The 23,676-nt window shown below is 41.7% G+C and overlaps 1 protein-coding gene across 1 annotated transcript; it reads left to right on the top strand.

The window, feature by feature from the left end:
• The first annotated feature begins 1,145 nt into the window (after positions 1-1,145).
• ABRACL (ABRA C-terminal like) lies at positions 1,146-13,505 on the top strand. Its single transcript, XM_036248562.1, has 3 exons — positions 1,146-1,273; positions 6,042-6,108; positions 12,927-13,505. The coding sequence occupies exons 2-3, from the start codon at positions 6,048-6,050 to the stop codon at positions 13,109-13,111; spliced, it is 246 nt and encodes an 81-aa protein (XP_036104455.1). The 5' UTR covers positions 1,146-1,273; positions 6,042-6,047; the 3' UTR covers positions 13,112-13,505.
• Positions 13,506-23,676: the final 10,171 nt, after the last annotated feature.

Here is a 23,676-nt window from a genome sequence, read left to right on the forward strand (position 1 = left end):
TCGCCCCAGAGTGATAGGTGTTTACTGTGAAAGGGTAACTAGAACGGCAATTTGGGAAGTGGATGGATCCTGTGAACTACCCTATTCCCCTAGCGAATTGGATACTCATATGTCCCTAGGGAGCTGGTCTTTTTTGTTCTAATTCCATTATTGGGTCTCAGCTTCCCTTTCAGTCAGCTTCTACCTTCTGCCCCACCCACCCACGCCTACTTCATCCTGCAATTTCTGCTCACTCAAATGTTTTGCTTTCTGGAAGCCCATTTTCACTACTCCTGCCTCAGCCTTCTCTCAGCTGCAGCCTTCCTACCCGATGGCTCCTTCTCAGTATTCTCCCCTTTCAATTTCCAAGGGAGAATCTGACTGGCTTACTGAATCACCAGGGTCACTATTCGGGGAGAACTGTTTGTTTCAGGTCACCTCCGAAGTTTATGGACTGTGTACTCTTGGGTCACATGATTACAATCCAATCAAGTGTTTGGAGGGGGTTGCTTCCTGGGTAGTTGTGCAACCTCTGCCCTAGGAATGGTTTGGGTCACTTCTCTCAGCAGAGCCTCGGTTTCCTTTCCAAAGGGACTCCAGGTACAGCAGGCATATCACACACACACACACACACACACACACACACGCGCGAAAACAACAGTGATGCAAATGTAGGAAATAGAACGAAGAAGAGAAGAAATCTCTATTGACCCAGAAGCAAGAACTAGCTCTGTCCATGTGAAACTCCTTTGCAGTAGAACACATTCGTTTTCAAGATGAGTTTTGTTTTGCAAATCGGGCCATTCTGCTGTCCTGTAGATTTCTGGTGGCCCCTGCCCCTGGCATACAGAACCAAAGTCACATTCCTCCTCGATCTCACTATTCAGCACGTTGGGGGCGCTTCACTTCCTCTGTTAGGAAAGACCTTGGCAGGAAATCACGCCAAAGATCAGATGCGCGGTGGCGGGGGAGCACTGGCTCTGGGCAGCGCGGAGGAAAGGTGGCAGTAATCGAAGGTCTGGGTCCGTTTTCCACCGTCTGGAATCTGTCCCTTTATCGGGCGTCTCCTCTTCCGAGTTTCTCCCTCATAGGCTTGTTAGTGGGAGCGTGGGCGGCCCACTTCCTGAGCGCAGAAACTCTTACCGCCTCCCCACACCCCTCCTCCTGCACACCAGCCTTCCTGCGCCTCAGCCACTTCCTACCCCAGCCTCTTCCTCCTAAGCGCTGAATAAGCTACACTCCCGGGGCTGACACTGCACCAGTTTTTCATCGCAAAAGAAAAGGAGGCAGAGAGGTGAGTCCCCTGGGAAGATGTGGCCAGGGATAAGGGGTGGACCGGGTCACTCGTGGAGGCCCAGCAGCAGGAGGAATCGTGGGCCGCGGGTGGAGAGCTGGGTCTCGAGGGGGCTAAGGCGCGGGGATGTCACAGCTGAATTGGGCCGGGACTGTGCAGGGGGCGGGATGGACGCACCCCACGCCCCCCCCCCTCCGCAGACTTCCGCACTCGGCTCACGTGACGCTGAGCAGGGCTCTGCCCGGGAATCCCGCGTGGGGTTTGCCGCGGTGCAGCGCGCCCGCTTTGCACTTGGCGGTCCGGAGCCAGCTCTGCAGGGCGGGGAGGGGACGGGAAGAGCTGCGGGTGCGGGCGAGTCACCCACCAGGAATCTGAAGGCCTCCTGGCAGCGAGTTTTGTGGCGTGGGCGGTGGGTGCGGCTCCGTGCTCTCCCGTTGTACTCTGTACTCGGGGTGAGGGGTAGTGAGGAAACACTGGGGTTTTGTGGAGCCCGGAGCAGGGTCCCTATCCCTTGACCGGGTTGGCCGCTGGGTCTGGCGGGCGCTGGGGCGCACCGGGCGCGGGGAGCGCGGAGACAAAGGCTTCCGGGCCCGGCCCTTCCCGGGGATGCCGACGCGGAGCCCGCCGAGCTGCCCCGGAGCGGGGGGCCGAGCCCGATGCTCCCCAACTGCGTACCAGTGTGGGGGGTGATCGGAGGAAGGCCTTCAGGGGACAGGGTCTTGGGACCCCTTCCGGGCCAGCTCCCCAACTTGGAGCGGGGATGACCAAATAAGGAGCGTGCGCGCCCGCGAGCAGGCAAGTAGGAACCCCGTCATCCTTTGACCCGCACCAGCTGCTAGTCTCCGATTGCTTAGGAGGGTTGCAAAAGTGGCCAGCCCTGGTACATAGAGTTGGCTCCCAATTCCCAGACGCCCTACTCCAGTAGGCTGTAATCCTTGAAAATGTCCATGTAGTGACTTCAAACTTAAAAAAACAAAACCAAAAAAAAAAAATAAAAAAATAAAAAAAAATTATAAAAGGGTCCTTAAATAGATGTGTATTAATGATGGAGCATTTCATCATATGCCCAATCCTCTGACATCCGCTTTCTTTGTGATTCCCACTCACAGTGCCTAATTACATTCTGTCACAATTAGAAGGCCCGCCAAGCATCTGCCACCGCCTTCCCTTGATCACTACACTCCCCCCCCCCCCCCACCCCCAACTTGCCCGCTTCTGGCCTCTCATTGTTTTTGATTTTGCTGCTTACTCTAGTTTCAGGCCTGACAAATGCCATGGGCCTTCCAAGGGTTGTATAACAATGAGTATTTCTCCCCCTTTGTCCCTGCTAAATAATAAAATAAATAAATCATGCCAAATTATGTATGCTAGCAATAGTTCCTAAGCCTGCTATTTTCCTACTTGGAGGGGTCTGGGCAGGGAGCCCTTCTTGCTTGGTAAGTATTTTGCCCTAGTAAGTACTCAGTCTGTAATATTTCATACAAATGCAACTCTATTATATTTACTGCATTTTGCGTAATGACTAGCAAGGAAAAAGAAGAACAAAAAGGAGGGGGAGATGGAGGAGGAAGAGGATGTGGTAGAAACAGCATTTAATTGTGGGAGCCTCCTTTGAGCCAGTTTCATCATTCATAAAATGAGGATAAATAATAAATACTTTGCAAGGCTCTTAGGATTACATGAATTAACATAGATAAGGAGCCTCTTATGTAATTAATTATAAAGAAATGCTGGTTGCATTTCCTTCCCTTCTTAAAATTGGATGAGCATACATTTGTTTAATACAATGCAGGTACTCACACTATACATAATAGTGGGGTTTCCATTTTGAGTCTCATTATCAAAGGAGAGCTATGTCTGCAGTGTGTGGCCAGTGGTAGGTGGAAGGAGTGGAGAATGGTGTTAGAGAAATTTTCAGAGTGGGAGGAAATCATAGAATCTGAGAATTAGGACCGTAATCCCCTTGGACATTCTCCTTTCTGACCAACGTGGGCTAATTTCTTCAACAACCCTCACAGATCCATACTACTTCTGCATTAATGTTTTTGAGAATAGGGTATCAACTTTATTCATTGTTAGGCAGTTTTGATGGTTAGAGAAAATTTTTTATATATGGCTCCATCCCATCAAATAGAGCACCACAAAACAAAACTTCATATAAGTACCTAAAAGGAGCTTTCATTTAAAAAGAAAATAGTGGTAGGTCATCTCTAGGCTAACTTTTTGGGTCAAGAGTCTTTAGAGTGTAAGTGACGGAAAGTCATTCAGACAACACAAGCAAAACCAGGAAAGTTGGTTCATGTAACTGGAAAGTCCAGGGTCATGTACCGGCTCAATCATTGTTATGTGATTGGACTTTTCTTTGTGCCAGCTTTATCTCTGGCAGTCTTTCCACATGGTAGCTCTTTACTTCAGAGGCGGTTTACATTTTAGAACCCAGTGGGACAGTGTTGTTTTACTACTGGTTCTGGCAAAATCTCTGGGCTGAATCTTATTGTTCAGGATAAGATCATCTACCTATGCCTAAATCAGTTATTCTGGCTCTGAACCATTCCTGGAGTGTAGGATGAGGCTCTATCCAAGATACATGGGTTTATAGTTAGGAAAGACTTGATCCAAACAAAAATTAGACTAATGGTTTCAAAATGGGGAATAGGTACTGGGTAGGTAAAAATAGCAGCTGTTCACCATACTGACATTTACAGGTATTTTTTTTTCTTCTAACATTCTCATGGTGTGTCTTTCAGTTATGTCCTCTGAGTGTATTTTAGCTAACGAGTATCTCTCTTAAACTATATCTTGAGTTGAGTATAATGCTATAGATAAAATTCACCAACACAAAGTTCCTAGTATTTAGATGCTATAATTTTTGATAGAGTTATATGTAGATGCATTGACCTAAGATGTTGTATTTTATTGCAAATACAAGCTTCTTAAATTATAATATTCACACATATAATGTAGCAGATGGCAGTTGTGCTTTTAATTATTAGCTGATGGAAAATCTGGGGTCCCAATCAGTATAGTCTAAACATAGATGTCATTCTTGTTTTTAAAAGCTTCCAGGAATTGGTTACAATCTGTCTGGACAAAGTTGTTTTTTCCAAATTGTCACCCCGAAGTAAACCATTCACACACCCCATTTTTTAAGTCCCTTATTTGATTTGGAGGATTTAGGATTGGGAACAGACTGATGAATGATGCATACTTTCTGACCCTCCTGTTGTCCTTTTCACTGTAAATTACTGCCTTCTTATGGAAACTCTTCTTTTGTTTCTTTGACTCAACTCGATCAGGGCTCTTTCTTCCACCTCTATCTGCTTTCCCTTCTTCTTGCTGACTTTTCTCTCCTGTCACTTCCATAGCTGTTTACCAGGCCCCTTTACCTCCTTCCCCTTTCTGTCTTTGAGTGCTCTTTCTCAGAGAGCTCCTGTCTCTTCCCCACTTAAATCAGCAGCTTTATGGCAACCATTCCCACAGGTATAGTTCCATCCCCTCTCATGCCTTTGCTCCTTCTATCAGTCCATGAAACCAGTATTTATTGAACCTATGCTCTTGGTGCCAGACAATCCAGCAGACAGCAGTGTTACAGTTAGATCCCTGCCTAGAGGAGCTCACCACCTCGTGAAAGCTGAGAAACTGGTCATTTCAATCAAATGAAATGAAGAGGGTGGACAGTGCTTTGGGGACACTCAGCAGGGGAACTCTCCTACTCCAGGCTCCATGGAAGGCTTTGGAGGAAGTTATATCTGAGCTGGACTGAATGTGTGGGAGTTAGCCCCAAGAAAGAGGAATAGTCATAATCTGGGTTGAAGAAACAGTATGTGGGAAGGTTGGAGGTGAGAGATGAAGGGCTATTTAAGGAACAAAAAGAAGCCCCATGTAGCTACAGCCTAGAGTTCTAGAGGGTTGAGTAGAGGAGGCTGGAATGGTGGGCATAACCCAGTCTACGGATGAGCTAGTGAGCCGAGTTTAACAGCTCCCATTATCTGAAGATGAGAGGTCTTCACCACTACTCTATTGTAGTCAGGTTTACTGGACACTGTCCAGGGAAGGACATGTCCCTGTGTGTCACCCAGAAGTCATTGCACTGACTCGATACTATTAAAATTGCCTTGTGTCAATCTGCCTTCCCTTCTAGAATGCAGGCTCCAGGGGGGAGGGAGTGTGTACCTTTATATCGGTACCTCCAACTCCTAACTTAGGGCCTGCCTTTTACCTTTTGCTTCTGTGCTATTGCACAGGCTTTTCCCCATGCATAGAACACCCTTTCCCAACTGTCCACCTGGCCCAGTCCTCCCCAGTGACCTCCGGGAAGCCTTCTGTGGCTTCCTCCTTTGTGCTTCCTTTGGACCCATCACTCGGAGTACAGACACATTGCTATGCATTCCAGGCCTTTCTTTGCCTCTGGACGGTGAGTTGCCCTGAGGGCAGGTCCTGTGTCACCCACCTTTGTATTTTTGATGGCCTGCAGCATGCCATGAAGAGGATGGGCTTAGAGTTAAGAGTGGGCGCAACGAAAATTGCTGCATTCTTCCCAATAGACTGCGTAGAAGAAGAGTGGGGTTGGCCCAGAGGGGAAGTTACACAGATGGAGGAAATGGAGGTAGTAGTGCCATGTATAACACACAAGTATTTTTAGGAAGAGGAGCATGGTAAAGTAACAGCGACAAATGCAACATAAAAGAAAGGGCCCTTGGATTTGGCAAGATGTGCTTAATGGCATGTAGAAATGGCAAATATAGACATATTATTTTTTCTCCCTCAGGCAGCAATGGATGTGGATCATGAAGTTAGCCTCTTAGTGGAGGAAATTCATCGTTTGGGTTCAAGAAGTAAGTATTATTGCCCAGATACAGTATTTCTATTGAGTTTGAGTTTGCTTCAGAGCAAGTAGGACCAGCCCTTTTGGTAGAAGCCTGGGAAGGGGTCACCAGGCCTCAGGACACAGTTACAACAGCTCTGCCCTCAGTCCCAAGGACAAGTACCCTCAGCCACGAAGTAATATCTGGAGACACAAAACTATTGGGGTATTGGGATTCTGATGCAAATAATGGGCGACATATTTCATTATCCTTGGACTGGAACAAAAGTTGCTGTGCCTCTTTAATCTGGTTGCATTGAAATCTGGTAATTGAATCATGTTCAAATTTTCATTTTTCACATTATTAAAATTTATTTTCTGCTTTATCCTGCTAGCATTTTACAAACTTCCAAATGATTAGAGAAGAAATTTGAAATTATTAAATTGTCTTTATTTTCTCCAAATTCTTGAGTCTTATATAATCAGGTATTTCTGTACATTCATATGACTAAACCATCCTTTAGGTATTTTTTTTTCTTCAGTAGCATATAGGAAGCTACCATGACATTAGTGACATGTAAAGTTGTTAGTATTAGTATTCTCCTAAGGTGAAATGAAAATAACTGTTGTGCTTGTAGCTTTGGGTTTTGTACATCTCAGGTAAGACATGCAAGATTTGGGGAACATTTTGAAAATGTAAGAGCAATAGACATATTCAGCAACAACTAGGATAATGGAACTAAAAGTTATAAAATCACATTATGACAGCTTTAAATCACCTCATAAGAATTGTTTTGTCATTATAGCTTAATTCTCCTTACAGCTCTGTCTGCTTATGAATCACAGGTCTTTTGAAATAACAAGAGATACTTTGAAAATTCCATTAAGCCATTCATATCAAATGTCCCCTGTATTAGTTTTCTATTGCTGTTGTAACATTACCACAAACTTAGTGATGTAAAACAACCCATTGACTATCTTAATAGTAACGTAGGATAGGAGTCTGTCTTAGTTTATTGGTGCTGCCATAACAAAACACCACAGACTGGCTTATAAAAAACAGAAATTCATTGCTCATGGTTCTGGAGTCTGGAGGTCCAAGATCAGGGTGCTAACATGGTCGTCTTAAATCCTTCCAGGTCGTTTCTTCTTTTATCCTCACATGGGGAACAGGACTGGGATCTCTTTGCAGCCTCTTTCATAAGGCATTAATCCTTATGATTTATGACTTTAAATCCTTACACTATCATGACTTTAGCATCTCCCAAAGGGACCCCCCTGCTAATATCATACCTTTAGCAATAGCAACTTTTAAAAAAAATATGTTTTTATGAATTATTTAGAGAGAGAAGAAGGGAGAGAGAGAGAGAGAGAGAAACATCAGTGTGAGAGAAAAACATCAATCGGCTGCCTCCTACATGCCCCCTACTGGGGATTGAGCCTACAACCTGGGCATGTGCCCTGACTGGGAGTTGAACCAGGACCTCACAGTCCATAGGATGACGCTCAGTCTACTAAGCCGCACTGGCCAGGTAGCAATAGGAATTTAACATAAGAATTTTGGAGGAGGGCAGGTACGAACATTCAAACCATAGCAGAGTCATATAAGGATGTCCCTGAGCTAAAATCAAGGTGTTGGCAGGGTGCATTCCTTCTGAAGGCTCTAGAGAACCTGTTTTGTAGTCTTTTTCTAGCTTCTAGAAGCAGCCTGCTTTCTTGGTTCATGGCCCCATTTCTCCATCGTTAAAGCTGGCAACAGCTGGTTGAGTCCTCACATCACACACTCTGATTTTGTCTTCTGCATCCCTCTTCCATTTTTCTTTTTTAATCCTCACTAAGGAAATGTTTTTTAGAGAGAGAAAGTGAAAGAGAGGAACATCGATATGAGAGAGAAGCATTGACTGGTTGCCTCCAGTGGGTCGAACCTGCCATCTTCTGGTGTACCAGATGACACTCTCACCAGCTGAACCACACTGGCCAGGCTTCCTTTTCCATTTTGTAAGGATACTTGGGATTACACTGGTCTCACCCAGATAGTCCAGGATAATCTCCCCATTTCAGGGTCCTTAATTTAATCACATCTACACATTTTCCTTTGCCATATAAGGTAACATATTCATGGGTTCTGGGGATTAGCACATGAATATCTTTGGGGACCATTATTCTTTCGGTCACCTCCCCTTTTTGGTCTTCTCTAGTCACTTTATTTCCTCATCAAACCTGAGTCATCATCACTGAGATATGCCAAGAGAAAATAAACCAGGGATATAAAAAGTTGGTATGGATTCAACAACTGAGTTTAGTCGTACGGTCAGTTACTCTTTGTTGGGAATCTGTATATACAAGCACTGTGTTAGTACAAGCGGCACTGAGTATATTCCTCCCCTCAAGGATCTTACTACTTAATTGAGGAAAATAGATAGAAAAACCTCATGAGTTAATTATCAGAAAAAATGTTATGCTAAACTGTGAAATGCTGACATCTAATTCAGGATGGTCCCAGAGAACAAGGTCATTGAAGACCATAGTAGTGGGGGCACCCAGTGAATCCTTGACTGTGAGGTAGGACTTTGGAGTGGAGGGTGGGTCAGATCAGGGGCAATGCATGAGCTGCATTTGTTTATGGAGAACACCAAGGGGACAGTGGAGGATACCCTTTACTTAGTTCCTCAATCAAACCAATGAACAATCTTTCCTGACCCCATTTTTCTCCCACCCACTTCATCACACCAACTTGGTGAAAGTTTGGTGAGTCTTGTTTACAACAGTGATGCCTCTACCTGTGATCCTCCTCTCTACATTCCCAATTTGCTCTGTGTTACTCCTGAGAGTAGAACTGTTGTTTGGTTTGTTAAAGGTCTTATAGATGGATTTCCAAAGATTTGGAGCATTCTTTTTTCTCTTAGATCTTTCTCTATGTCAACTTAGTGTTTATTGGTCAGATTCATTTAAAAGTCTAATCTCTATCACTTCTCGCCTTTTGCCTAAGATCAAGTGTAAAAGTCTAACCTCTACCTCCCTAGCACAGTGTTACTGTTCTACAAGGGTAAAGTGAACCCACACTTCAAAATTAGCCGCTTTACAACCTAGAAGACAGCAAGGTGATTATCATAACTTCTATAGGATGAAAATACTTCGAACGTTGCAGTTTCCCTGGGTCTTCTTGACTTACCTGTTTCTGGTAATGGTTGACTTATGAGTTGGAAAGCATCTGTGGAGATATGTTATCTACTGACATGGCAAATTATTTAAGTTGTGTGGAATAGTTTCGATGAATCTAAATTATGATATTTAGGTTGGCCTAAATATGATATATTAGCTAAAGCCCGAAGTTGATGACTTTAGTTTTATCTGTTTCTTTTAAAATTAATTTTTTTTTTCTCATTTTCCATGCAGTAGAAAAACAGTAAGTGGATCAAGGTTATTTGGAGATTTAAATTCTTTCATTCAACAAACATTTCTTGAGTGCTCCTTTTGTGCTTAAGTGCTGGAGCTGTGAAAATAAACAAAATCCCGTCCCAGCTGGTGGGTCTCCTTAGGCAGCAGGAAGGAAGACAGCACACTGGAAGCATGTATTGGGAAGCGGTGGAGAGCATGCTTTCTGGAGTCAGACTCTGGGAATTAATCCAGCTCCTAAACGAGCTTGCTGTGTGACCTCGGGTACATTACTAAACTTTTCTGTGCCTTACTTTCCCTATTTGTGTAGCAATAATACTCTATTTTGATGCTTCAAAGATGCTTTTCCCCCACACTTTGAAATCTCTAAAATAAGGATATACTGTATCTTCTAATACAAGGTGTGCTATAGTTAAATTGGCAGTTCAGTTGGAACATAAAATAATGGTCCTTCTTGAAATCCATTGTATCTTTGATGAAATGAGGAGTAAGTCTTAATGACTGTAAAATGCATTGAGCAGTTCTAGCAATGCATTAATATCAATAAATATTAACTATTATTACTATAATTGATGGTGAGTGCTTTGATAACGGTACCTTTAATTTTATAAGAAGAGCTATTAACACAGCTGAGGGAGTCACGGAGAAATTTTCAGACAAGGTGACATCGGAGTCCGTTCTTAAAGAAAAAGAATTAGCTAGGGAAAGTTGTCTGGACAGGTGGCTCAACATGGGTGAAATGACCACAGCAGGATTTTTCATGTCACCTTGGGTAACAGCAAGTTGTTACTTTAACTGGATCAAAGGGTGCATGGAATGATATGGCAGGAGACCAGGCAAGGGATAATGCAAGGGCCCGCAAATGAGGGGTTGTATCCGTGAGGCCACAGACTTAATTTTGAGGGTGATGAGGGCCATTGCAAGATTCAAGTAGAAGACTATCAATAAGTGAGCATCTTACAAAGTTTTTCCCCACATTTTTTATTCTGGACCAATGTGGAGGATGCACTGGGGGGTGGGAGGGGGGTCAAAATGGAAAAGGAAGGCTGGTAAGGAGTCTTGCAGGTATCCACATGAGAATCAGTTTGGGCCTGAACCAAGGAACTGCTGGTCCATGGAGAGAAGCCAGAGCGACAGACGATACAAGGAAAGTGGTGTCGCTTGTGAGACTGAGGGGTGAGGGGCAGGAGAACTCCAAGATTACACCCAGGTTACTGCCTTTTGTGCCTTTAAAATATTTAACCTGAATGTACCATATGCAAAGCACTCTATTAAAGGCTTTACCTATATACACCTTTTAGTCCTTGTATCAACCCTGGGAGGGGTATTTTTACCCTCGTTTTATGAATGAGGTAACTGCAGTGCAGAGAGCTTGAAGGGCCTGCCCAAGGTCACCCAGCAGCCCCACTTGTTTCTGGAATCAGGGAAGCAGAGTCATGCTGCTAGAAGTTGAAAGAGATCAAAGAAGTACATCTTTGCTTCCCAGGCCAAGCATGGTCGGATTCTCTGTTTTCCTTTATAAACTCATTTCTTTGTCTTTTCACCTTAGTTTACTTGAGGTGAGTCACTCTAGTTACTCTTCCCCTGGACACTTACTTGCTCCCCATGTAATTCTGGCTTGGGACTCTCCCCCATTTCTCTCACACTTAATGAAGCCAGTGATCACTGCTCAGCTGCTCAGTGGGTGTGGGCACTGTGTTGTGTTGGACGTGTGTTCCCCAACAGCACTGTGCAGGAGGAATAAAGATCCCAATTTTATAGGCAAGGAAACTGAGGCTTAGTGAGCTTAAGCAAGTTGCCCAAGGCCAAACAACTAGTAGGTGGCAGAGATTTCAACTGAGGACTATCGAGTTATGCTCCCCTTTAAAGTCCAGAACAGGTACCGCCTCCTTCATCATTCTAGCACATTCTGCCCTCCTCCACATTGTAATATACATCATCTTTGCTACCACTTGAATCCAGTCACATACTGCTTTTCGCTGTTGCTTTATTTGTCAGGTATATACTGCTCATTGCCTCGTGGGACTTGAAGCCATTTCTTTGGAAGCTAGAAAGAGATTCTATGCTTCCTGCTTTCTGACTCTAGCGCCCAGCACAGTGCCGCACTCCACTGGGCGATGACTCGGAGCTTCAGGTTGGAAGTCCCAGCGGGGGAGCACAGGAACTCAAGAACCTTTGGCTAAAGAATGGTCCCCTCTCACTGAGATGACCATCTTCTTGACAGTGGTACAGCTTTGAGAGGGAAGAATGTGGAACAGAGCTGTAGGAAGGGGTCAGGCTCAGCCAGGCAGATCAAAGGAATCAACCAACAGTGGTGACATGTCCCAGATTCCCCTTACCTCCGAGTTTTCTGTTGATAGTGTTTTTATTTCTCCCCAATGATCCTCCTTTTGTATACCTTAATTTTTTAAAAGAAAACTTTATTTTCTAAGAGCAGTTTGAGATTTACAATAAAATTGAGAAGAAAGTACAGAGATTCCCCAATTATCCCCAACACATGCATAGTCTCCCCCATTATCAACATCCCCGACCAGAGTGGTACATTTATTACAATCGATGAACCTACAGTGACATGTCAAACACAGTCCATGGTTTTCAGTAGGGGTTTAATCTTGGTGTTGTATATTCTGTGAGTTTGGACAAATATGTAACGACACGTATCCATTATCATTTTACCATACAGAATATTTGCACTGCTTTAAAAATCCTCTGTGTTCTGCCTGTTCATCTCTCCCCTGCCCTACCTATGAAAACCACTAATCATTTTACTTAGTTTTCTCTTTTTTCATAGTTTTGCCTTTTCCAGAATGTTCTATGGTTGGAATCCTTCAGCATGTAGCCTTTTCAGATTGCCTTCTTTCACTTTGTAATAGGTATTTAAGGCTCCTCCATGTCTTTTCATGGCTTGATAACTCATTTCTTTTTAGTGTTTACCTTATTTAATATATTTAACATCTGTGTTAAAAAACTGTTCTCTAATCTAGATAATCTAGAGATCTTGGTAAACACAGATTTCTTCATTTTTAATGTTATCACTCTGCCCTGGGGGTTCTGAATACATTTAGAACATACTTAGAGAAGCATTGCTCCTGATCTGGGGTTTTCTTGTATTTGTTATTTTTATTGGCTTAACAACTACTATAATTAAAAAATCAAAATGTAGACAGAGAAATTGTTCCAATAGTAGCACTGTAGCATATTCACCTTTTGTAAATGTTTCTTGGTTTTCTTCCAGTCTTTGTTCAGAGGATACTAAGACTAGGAGGTGTGCAACACATTGTATTTTATTTCATCACTTTTTGGATCTGGTGAGAGGTTACATTGCATTTATGACTTAAATTGTAATTTTGGTTAACCTATGGTTAGATGTTTATTAAAGATTATGTAACTCTTCCATACACAGGGGCAAGAAACAGACTTTGCATTGGCTAACATTGTATTTTCTCAAATTAGATGCTGATGGGAAGTTAAGTGTGAAATTTGGGGTCCTCTTCCAAGATGACAGATGTGCCAACCTCTTTGAAGCATTGGTGGGAACAATCAGAGCTGCAAAACGAAGAAAGATTATTACGTACTCAGGAGAACTACTTTTGCAAGGTGTCCATGATAATGTTGACATTATATTGCTGCAAGATTAATGTGGTTTACATATCATTGTTTATTGTTATTTTCTGGTAAACTGGAATATTTTCAAGTCAAAGGAAAAACATGAACATACTTAATGTATTTTTATAGAACTTTGTAAACAAAAGGAGACTCATTTTAGAAGTCCATCCTTTTCGTATCTTGAAAGAAAATTTATGTCTTACACTGTAAAATAAATAAAACTGATCATTTTTTCCCTCAGGAATCTGATTGAAAAATGTAGGCATTGAGGCTCTTTTGGTGGTTGTGCGAGAGTGTCCCATCAATCATTCTTAGATAATTTCTATAGGTAATTGACATTCTGTGAAAGCCAAAAGCAAACTGACGACCAGCTCCCACAGGGAATATTATAATGTTTATGTAATAAAAGCATGAAACTATCTTAAAAGTACTTTATTGTCTTATTTTGTCATTGAAGAGTTATGTGCCTCTCAGAATCAAGTTTTTGCATCAAAAGTAGGTAACTGCAGTGAAAGTTATCTTAGTTTGAAGAAAAATTAACTTAAAGCTACAGAATAGTTTAGAAATTAAAAAATAGGAATGGCTAGTGTTATGATTGGACTCTCTAAAAATAAATATTGATTTTGATGCCTATTGTGTGCTTATCATGGAGTTAGGGGACACACCAAAACAGGTAACCTAAAAACTTCACTCTGCTATTGGATGAGCTAGACCCACCTGACACAGTAGAGGGTTGTCTATAATTGCACGTTGCAGGCTGTGGTACAGGACTGAAAGTGGTAGAGAGACTCAGGGAGGTAAAATCAGTGGAAGCCATGACAGTTGGGAAAGGTATCACAGAGGAGGCAGAATTTGCACTGTCAGAGTTGGTTATCCAGAGAGAAAAAATGGGACTGGTGAGGGTGATGACCCAAGGTAAGATAGCAAGGCATAATCTGATGGAAGGTCAGATGTCAGGTGGACCAGAATACTAGGGAGAGAGGTGATTCAGATTGGGCAGTGTTTTAGCTGGGCTTCTAGATAGACAAGCCAGCTGAAACATTGCTCAGGAATCTCATGGTGGTGATAACGGAAGGGCAAGGGAAGGCTGGACCTCAAGCACATTTTGAAGTAAATTGAAACTGTCATTAGTACCCTGTCTATTGTGACAGGATCTCAGTTCAAACCAGATTAAACAACAGAATCCATTAGCACTTCATAGTCATTGCTAGTGTTCATTGAGCATTTACTATGCTAATCCTCATATAACCCTGTGAACTAGAAATTAATATTATCTCCTATGTTATAGATGAGGTGAGAGAGGCATAGAAAAGTTAAGTAGCTTGTACAAGTTCACATACCCAGACAGTGGGTGAGACAGGATTTTGAAATCTGAACCATCTGAAAGTTCAGGGATGGGGACTCAAGCACTGTTGTCAAAACTCTGCCTTCCATATTGACTCCTTTGACACCTGTGGTTTAATTTCATTCTCTTTCTACTTTAGTAGGCTTTTTGCATACAGCCATACTGCTGGTAGTTGCAAAGTCACATACTCTTAGATTAACAACCCCAGTAGAAACAGAATTTATTATATATAATGAGTTCTAAGAAAGGAACCCTGATTGGCCCCGCTCGCCCACTCAAACCTACCCCTTTGGCCAATAACATTTGATAGAGGGATAAGATACAAGGGACTGACCTGCCCAGGTCACCTCTGAGTGCAGGCGGGGTAGGACACAGTGCTTCACATCCTCCCTCAAATACGAGAGAGGTAGTTCCCCAAAGGAAAGGATGATGGCCGTATGGGAATGACAGAAGTTCACCATAGACACAAGAGACCTTTTGAAGGACATCCATAAAACCATGTGACAAAATAAAAGGTAAATGAGAAGGAATAGTCCGAAGCCATCCCCGTATGTGGGCTGAGTGACGGAGAGAATAATGTGCTAATGGAGAGGGAAACTGCAGGAGCAGGGGACTGGCTTTGGGAGCCTGGTGCGAGCCCAGTGAACGGCAGGTGGTTAGAGGGAGTGTGCGGTAAGCAGGTGAGGGTTTGGTTCTGGAACTCAGGTGGAGGCTCAGGACTGTAGACACAAAAAGTAAGGTCCAAGATGGATTTTTGCCTCAATTTTGCTATGTATAGATGATCATAATTCGGTCTCTGTTGTTTGGAGTAAGTTGAAAATTTAGCTATCAGGCACTTAGTAAGCCCAAAAGACCCAATCTACATGCTTTTCAAAGCCTAGCCTGGGAAGCTGAAACAGCCTTCGGGGAAAATCTTCTGATGGGAGGCAAACTTCATATAATCAAACACTTCTTAAAAAACAAAACTACAGAAGTAAGTTGAAATAGTTACTCAGCTTGTCACTTTATTTTAGTGTCTTTTTGGTGAGTATTAAATGAAGTTTCAAAGTTTCAAACCATAATGGTTTTGAATTTGATAAATACCTCCCAGAAAAGGCATACCATGTAATTACTTAGAGAAAATGGACAGAATAACATTCCTATCTACCACTGACATTCACGTACATTATTATGTATTTTCCGTTAGATTCGCGATTCCTTTATAACAGCTTCATATATGGGTAGTAGTTTTCTTTTATTTGGATCCTGGTCTTAAAAATTCAAAATCATAAATTTGATTTCTTTTGAGCCAGGTTCACAGTGCAACTAATCTTTTTTGGCTATAAACTTCATTCTAGTTAATTATATCAGTAATGATTGCCATTAGCTATAGGTGGATGGTCGTTACAAATTATAAACAGTGTACACAGACATTACTTCAGTCATGAAATGAAAATGTATAGCATCTACTTAGGGCAAGTCACTGTGCTAGGCATGGATTATTAAAGCAAAGCAAAATAAGACTAAAATGTGATTCCAATTTTCAAAGAAAAACAATTTGCACAATATATATTCAGTATAGAAGCTTTGCTTAGAGATATAGAGATACAGGTGCACAAATGATGAATTATTTGAGGGGGAACTGAGATGAAGTGAAGTTTGTCTTAAAGCAATAGAATGATCTGGAAGGACTTTACTGGCGGTTACTGCCTACAAAGGGAGAGAAAGGCAAGTAACTTAAGGAAGGAAGGAAAGAGGGGTATTGAGCGCCGGGGCTGGAAAAGTTGGTTGGGGAATTACCTTGAACCCTTGAGAGAGAAGAAACAATTCTAAGTGTATGTCTTAATAATGAATTATAGCCCTGGCCGGTTTGGCTCAGCGGTTGGAGCGTCGGCCTGCGGTCCTGAGAGACCCAGGTTCGGTTCCCGCTAAGGGCATGTACCTCGGTTGCAGTTTGTCCCCGGCCCTGGTCCGTCGTGCGGGTGGCAGCCACTCGATGTGTTCCTTTCACATCGATGTTTCTCTCTTTCTCTGTTCCTCTCTCTCCCTCCCACTCTACCTGAACAAAAAATGGAAAAATGTTCTCGGGTGAGGATTAAAAAAAAAAAAAATGAATTATAAAGAACTGTGAAAAACTTATATAAAACAATTTGATAAGTACCACTATTTATGATAAAACTTTAATTGGAAGTTCCATAACAGTGTTATGTTTTATATTGAGATTATATAAGACAATCTATATAGCTTATCATCTTATAATGACTGCTAATTGGAAAGTCAAAGTTACCACTTTTGCACTCAAATTTCCTTAAGTTCCCATCACAGAAAATCCAAGCACCCTTTGTGTTCTGGAGGCACAATTAAAAAATAAATTATAGAAATGTTGATTGGAGTCCTGGCTGGTATGGTTGTGGTTAGAGTGTTGACCCATGCACCAAAGGGTCTCAGGTTCGATTCCCAATCAAGGGCACATACCTGGGTTGCAGGTTCAATCCTGGCCCTGCTGGGGTCCTGCAGGAGGCAACCAATTGATATTTCTCTTACATCAATATTTCTCTCTCTCTCTCTCTCTCTCTCTCTCTCTCCCTCCTTCCCTCCCTTCCACTCTCTTAAAAAAAAAAAGAATCAAAGACAAAACTATTCTTGAGTATTAACAAAAAAAGAAAGAAAGAAAAAGAAATGTTGATTTATGTTAATTGAACACTGACATCTCAGATTTTTCTGCTGTCTGAACTGCTTCCTATGGTTTCAGACAATAAGGAGAAACAAGCCTGCGGACTGATAGAAAAAATGCAAACACCTGTGACAGCCAAGGAGGAAGGAAGGAGCCTTCTTTTCCGTGTGGCATGCGGTACTGGACTCCTTAATTTATAGCCTCGTATATCTAGAAAAAGTCCAAAGAAAGGCATATACTGTAGTTATTTATGACAAAAAAATCTTGGAGTTTCCTCTTCCTTAGCAAAAGATATAAATTACACTTCAAAGAAAACTTGCTCCTCAAAAGATTTTGATGATGAGAAATCAGAAACAACCATATTTTTCTGGAAGATGATTCTATATGAAAAATTTTTGTTTAGCTGCCTCAACAAAAGATTTCATTAAAAATATATTTTTCCCCTGTAGTTCTTTTTCTAGTAAGAACAGTTTTTGGTTATAAAGAATGGACTCAGCTGGGTAATGGGGGTTAACTATTAGGATGTACACACGGCAATTAGGAAGATAAGGTAACTAACTCCCTGTAATCCAAGTCAGAGAAATATGCTATGGTGGGGTTTCTGGAGATGCTGAACACCTAACCAGAGAGCGTCATAATGGCTTTGGCAATGCAAACGCTTTCCCAACATCTAAATGTCCCAGAGATTCTGCCTGAGTAGAACTGGGGGCCCAAGCATTTCCCTGAGGGAGCATTTCCCAGGCTGATTCCTCTGGACAGCCCTGGAAAGAACCATTCCTGGGGCATTACAGCTTCCCTGTCATAACACCTCTCAGCTGTTTTCGTGGCTCCAACTTTATCTATTGGCTTCTCCTCTTGCTTCTGATTAGGTTCTTCATCCTTTATCTTTTCTCTAATTCATAGCTTCTATTGAAGCTTTAGTTTGCTCCCTCGTTACTTTATTACTATCACTTGCTTCTAGCTGTCTCATATGCTGTATGTCTGAATTAAAATGCTTAATATAAAGAGTCTGAATAGCTCAGTCTGTGCCAGCCTGCTCCTTTGGCCACTGGCCAGCTTAAGGACCGACTGGGTCAGCTACCCTTTCCTGGTCAATCAGTTATGGCTGAAAATGGGGGAGGGGAAGGGGTGCAGCCTGCAGCTCCTGCCCAGGGTCTGTGAGCCCAGCCATCCAGCCGCGCCTGTGGGCCTGGCAGGCTGCAGGACTACATTCTAACGAGATTTCCTCGGAGATTGTCTGTGATTTGTAGTGGACCATGAAGACAGTAACTTCCAATTTGGAGAATATGCATAAAAAGTATTCCCTCCATATGTTGTACTTTTACTATCCATGATTAAGAAAACACATAATACAAAATATATACTACAAAAATAGAAAATATGAAAAACTACTATACTTCAGCAAAGATTTCAAATGAGTTTGCCTTTTATTAATCATAAGATCAGTACTTACACTTTAAAGTAATAGTGCATTTACTTATGTATACATGGCACATTATTTTTTTTTTAATAAATTTTTTATTGATTTTTTTTGTTACAGATATTTTACCTTTTTTACCCCATTGGCAGCCCTCTCCCCACCCTACCCCTGCCCCATCCCCGGCTTAGTTGTCCATGTCCATTGGTCATGCATACATGCATATAAGTTCTGTGGTTTATTTCTTCCCACCCCCCCACCCCCCATCCCCTCTTCTGAGGGATGTCAGTCTGTGCCCTACTTCCATGTTTCTGGGTCTATTGTATTCCTCAGACTGTTATGTTCATTATATTCCGTATATAAGTGAGATCATGTGGTATTTGTCTTTTTCTGCTTGGCTTCTTTCACTTAGGATAATACTTTCCAGGTCCCTCCATGTCGTCTCAAAGGATAAGAGATCTTTCTTTCTTACCACTGCATAGTACTACATGGCACATTATTTATCTTCTCAAAATGTTTGGTGCACATACGGTGTCCTGGATTCCTTGCAATATCTCCATGTCTCCTTAGAGGTATTGTGCCCACAGGTTAGAAATGGTTTGTGGTACAATAACCACAGATCCTATATCAGGAAAGCCTGCATTTGAGTCTCAGGGTTTATTACTCACTAACTTCTTTTCTCGGGGTCAGTGGTATTTCTACATTTCCTCCTCCCGAATTTGGGGAGGCTTGTGACGGGTCTAGCACATGGAATACAGTAGAGGTGATGCTAGTGATTCTGGAAGGTTGGTCATAAATGGCCAAAGAGCATGTTGAGGGGGGGGGGGGGGCAGGGCTTCAAGGATGGCTTGATAAAGCAAATCAATGATGTCACCCAAATCCTGTTTTCTGTTCTTGTTTATGCATTCTGCTTTCTATATTAGTTTTGTTAATTTTATTCTAAGTCTGACTTGCTTCTGGGTCAAAAAATAGCTGGCAACAATTCCTGCGGTCATGTGGCTCTTTGGAGAGAGAGAGAGAGAGAGAGAGAGAGAGAGAGAGAGAGAGAGAGAGAGAGAATGGAGCTCTGGGGCAGAAAAAGTAGCATCGATAGATTATCAACTACCTTCCAGTGCTATTGTTGAGAAGTCAGGTGACATACTAATTTCTTATTTTTATCTTTGGTGTTCTAAAGTGTTGCTGTGTTGTTCCTTGGTATGGATAACTTTATTAACCTTTTATTTTGGGCATTAGACTGACTTCGAATCTGGAACCATCTATTTTTAGTTTTGGGAAGTTTTCTTATGTTATTTCTTTGATAATTTTCCATCCACTTACTCTGTTTTTGCTTTCTTTCTGGAAGTCTGTTTAGTTAGATGTTCGGCATTTCTGAATCGATACCCTAATTTTCTCTCCTATGTTGTTTCTTTTTATTCTCCTTCCTAAGAGATTTATGTTGATTTATTGTTGAAACTTAATCATTAAAATTCTATTTTCATATTTTGATTTGTAATTCTTTTATGAAAGAATAGCCTTCTGTTCCTGTTTCATGGATACAATATCTTGTCTCATCTCTCTGAGAATATTAATAATGGTTTCACTGATGTTCTCTTTTACTCCCTGGATTGTCTCTTTCAACTGAGGTCCTTTTTTTGATGGATTTGTATCTCCTTTTTGTGTGTTTTTGGTGGAGTATTTATTCAAATACCTAGAGATCTTTGGCTCTGTTAATATTTTATAGTAACTAAAACACTACTAGGAGGCTCTGGATTGGTGGGCAGCTTTTGCCAGCTTGTACTCGTGAGCTTTGCTGTATGGTGATCAGGTGGTAAGGAAACCTTTCCTTGTGAAAATCCCAAACATCAACATTGAAGTTTTTGTGGTTTTTGTTTTTTGTTTCCTCTGAAGGCATTCATTTTCTCTTGAGAAGAATCCAGCTCTTTTCTGCCTGGGTGTATCTCATGGGTGCTGACTTTCCGGAAGCAGAGTAGGGGAAGAGGCAGTTCCTACCCTTCAGCCACTGTCTCTGTTTTCAGCTCTCCTCATCACCCCTGCTCGACACCATATCTGGGTTCTCTGGTACCGAACATCTTGCTTTCCATTTTCCAGAGACCTTAGTCTCTGTGTAGTGGGGAGAAGCGGTAGTTGTCTAGATTCATGGTAAGGGAGATGGGACCTGGAAAGGTACATCGGCTCACTGTACAGATGATCAACAAATCCTCCTGATTGTAGTCATACTTCTCCTTTCTGCCTTAAGGATTCCCTGGAAGTACCATATTCTGAGCCTTTCTGGGTCTCCTTGGGGATAGGTTGGCTCAGTTCCTGCTGATCCCTATCCATAGGTACTTAGGTCACAGCTATCTCAAGTCTATTATTCTTCTTCCAATTGCTTTGTAAGCTCCAAAGATTGTTGATATTGCTTATCAGCCATTGTCTTCTGTCACATTCTCTTTGTCCTAGAGAAATTTTGACTTTCTTTATGTATTTGCTGCCGTTAAGAACAGGGTCAGGGCTAAATGATTATTAAAAAGCTGACCAATTTACTAAATTTAGCTGGATAGTTGCTTATTCTTTTCTATTCCTAAACTCTTTTCTCTAATCCTTTTGCTCTAAGATTCCTGGGAATCTCAAATGTAAGAAATCCAGAGTTAATATTTAGTTCAGCTTTGTGATCACCTGTGTTTGAGGTCACTGTCATGCCCATTCCTCAGTGCATGATACATCTGTAACCCTTTCAAGACAAACTTTGCCTGATTCTTGCTGTCTCTCTATGCTTTGTCCTTCAGGTCATCCAGGCAGAGATGAGGGTCAGGAAAGTAGGTGTGGGTATCAGGAGAAGCCCATAAAAATCTCATTCCTGGGACATGTGGGATTTAGGCCATTAGCTAGTACAATCTAGGCTCATCATATTTAATTTCATGTTCATGTGTTCTGCAGAGACAAAAGAGTAAGTGGGAGAAGAAAGAGCATTTCACATCAGGAAATGGTAGATACTGCACAATTTAAAAATGAAAGTAGAAAACAAAAGATAATTACTTGGAAGCAGAACTTATTGGGGCAATTTTATTTATTTGCTATACATTTGAATAACAATTATGTATCTCATTAAATAGGCGCCAAATTTATTTTGTGGAATGCACTATTTGATTAAAATAGTAAGCAGTCTAAGCATGTATTCAATATTATTGTATGCTGATGTTGTAATCAGCAGAAAAGGACCTTGCTGACATCTGGCTGCAGAGAGAGGCAAAAGGTATTAGCACCAGAAGCCTGTAATAAAGGTGAGGTACTTTTGGAGCTGGAGTTAACCACAGAGTTCAGTACTTCAGCATTGCAGCCAGGAAGCACTCAGTAAATCAAAGAACTAAATCCTTGGCTTGGAATGTGGACAAATCTAATAGCCTCTAAGACTTGATTTCTCCTCATTTGTAATATGGGGGAAATAATAATAATACCTAACTCTTAGGATTACTGTGAGGATTAAATGTCTGAAATACAGTAATTACTCAATAATTATTAGTTGTTACTATTATTTGTCTTGGCAGGGACATTGTTGTTGGAGTTGTAATTGTTATCATTACGTGTTTCATGCAGTCCTAAAAGTAACCTGCGATGCAAGGGTGACTTATGGCAAGCAGAGGGAGTGGTCACGGTCAAGGTTTCACTGTATCAGACTTCCGCTGTATCAGAAAGAAGGCTTACAGAAAGTCATAAGACTAAATTCAGAGACAAATGTACAAATAATTTTTCTTTTGGTAGATTTTTGTTCGAAGGCCAAATCTCCTTTTCCCATCACTCAATATATCATTGCCTATCCTCTAGAGACTTTGTCTTTTTGTTCACTGATGAACTCTACTCCCTAGAACAGTGCTGGCACTTAATAGATGCTTAATAAATCATTGTTGAATGAGTGGATGAATGAAAGGGTGGATGGATGGATTAATTTAGCAGAAGAGCTTGGTTGCTGTTCTGAGCATCAGAAGCATGCTCATGGATCATGGTCACTTACAACCTAAAATAACAAGAAAGAATATGTGTTGGCAGTTACGGTTCTTTGATTTGGCGGTATGCTATAGTTAAAAAAAAATCCATTTTGGCAGCTTTTATTATACACTGTTTGGATGATAAATGAGTACTTTCTTACAGAAAGGTAACACATGGCTCCTGTATTTTATGAAATAACAAACCCTTCATTCCATTGCCAGGTTTTTAGAATATGTTTCATCATTAGAGAAATAAAAACGAGCCTTTGCAAGGCTGTGCCAAAATTGAAAAGTTTTGGGATGAATCCAGAACAATCTAGTCTTAGGTATTGAATATTTGGGAACTGGAACCTTACATACACAGGAGCTTGCGATGCAGGAGAAAGGATGGCAGCTGCCTTCCCAGAGTTGTGGCCATCGAAGTTTCCATTATGATAGGCCTGGCTAAAGAAGCTGCTGTTGAGTAGGACATTCCAAGGTTATTAAAGAATAAGAGTAGGGAATGGTAGATTTAGATAAAGGTTTAGAGAGCTTTTATTTTGGAATGACAATCGGTTTGGAAATTTGGAGAGGCTTCAAACTCTGGGTTGAGAGAGAGAAAATAATCAAGACAAGACTAGACCATAGAGTTAAGAAAAGGGAGCTTATGTAGTGGGTCGCGGGCAGAGATACCAGCAGAGGAGAAACAGGGCAGCTAATGGCCTAAAGGGACAGTTGTTTGCATATTCCACGTCAGTACCATGGTTTGCAAAATGTGGTTCGTTGTAGGGTCCTCATGAGGAGTCCACAGCTGATCTAAACATGCTAGGTATTTCTTTGGTGTTTAGGAGCAAGTTACTTTTATTTTACACAGGGCTAAGAGGTGCTAACTTGCAACCTACTCAGGAAACTAAGGGTTGCTAAACTTAGTTGTTTGTAGACTAAAATTAATATAACTATCAGCCTTAACAAAGCACCTAATTCTGGAGCCTACTGACAGAGCTGGTTGGTACTCAGCACTGCACACATCATATTGCAGGGCTTGTATTGCATGCACATGTCATGATGTTTGGCTGGAATTCCCATAGTTTTTGAAGGGGTACTTTGTTAATGGTGTTTCACCAGTGTTTTATTCAGTTGATCCCAATTTCCAATTGCTACCAGTCTTGCTACCTAATGACTAACTGTGGACTTACCTTTGTTATTTTATTTAATTATGTTTTTATTCCTCACCCGAGGAT

Source organism: Molossus molossus, unplaced genomic scaffold (assembly GCF_014108415.1).
Source record: "Molossus molossus isolate mMolMol1 unplaced genomic scaffold, mMolMol1.p scaffold_m16_p_8, whole genome shotgun sequence".
NCBI classification, from domain to species: Eukaryota; Metazoa; Chordata; class Mammalia; order Chiroptera; family Molossidae; genus Molossus; species Molossus molossus.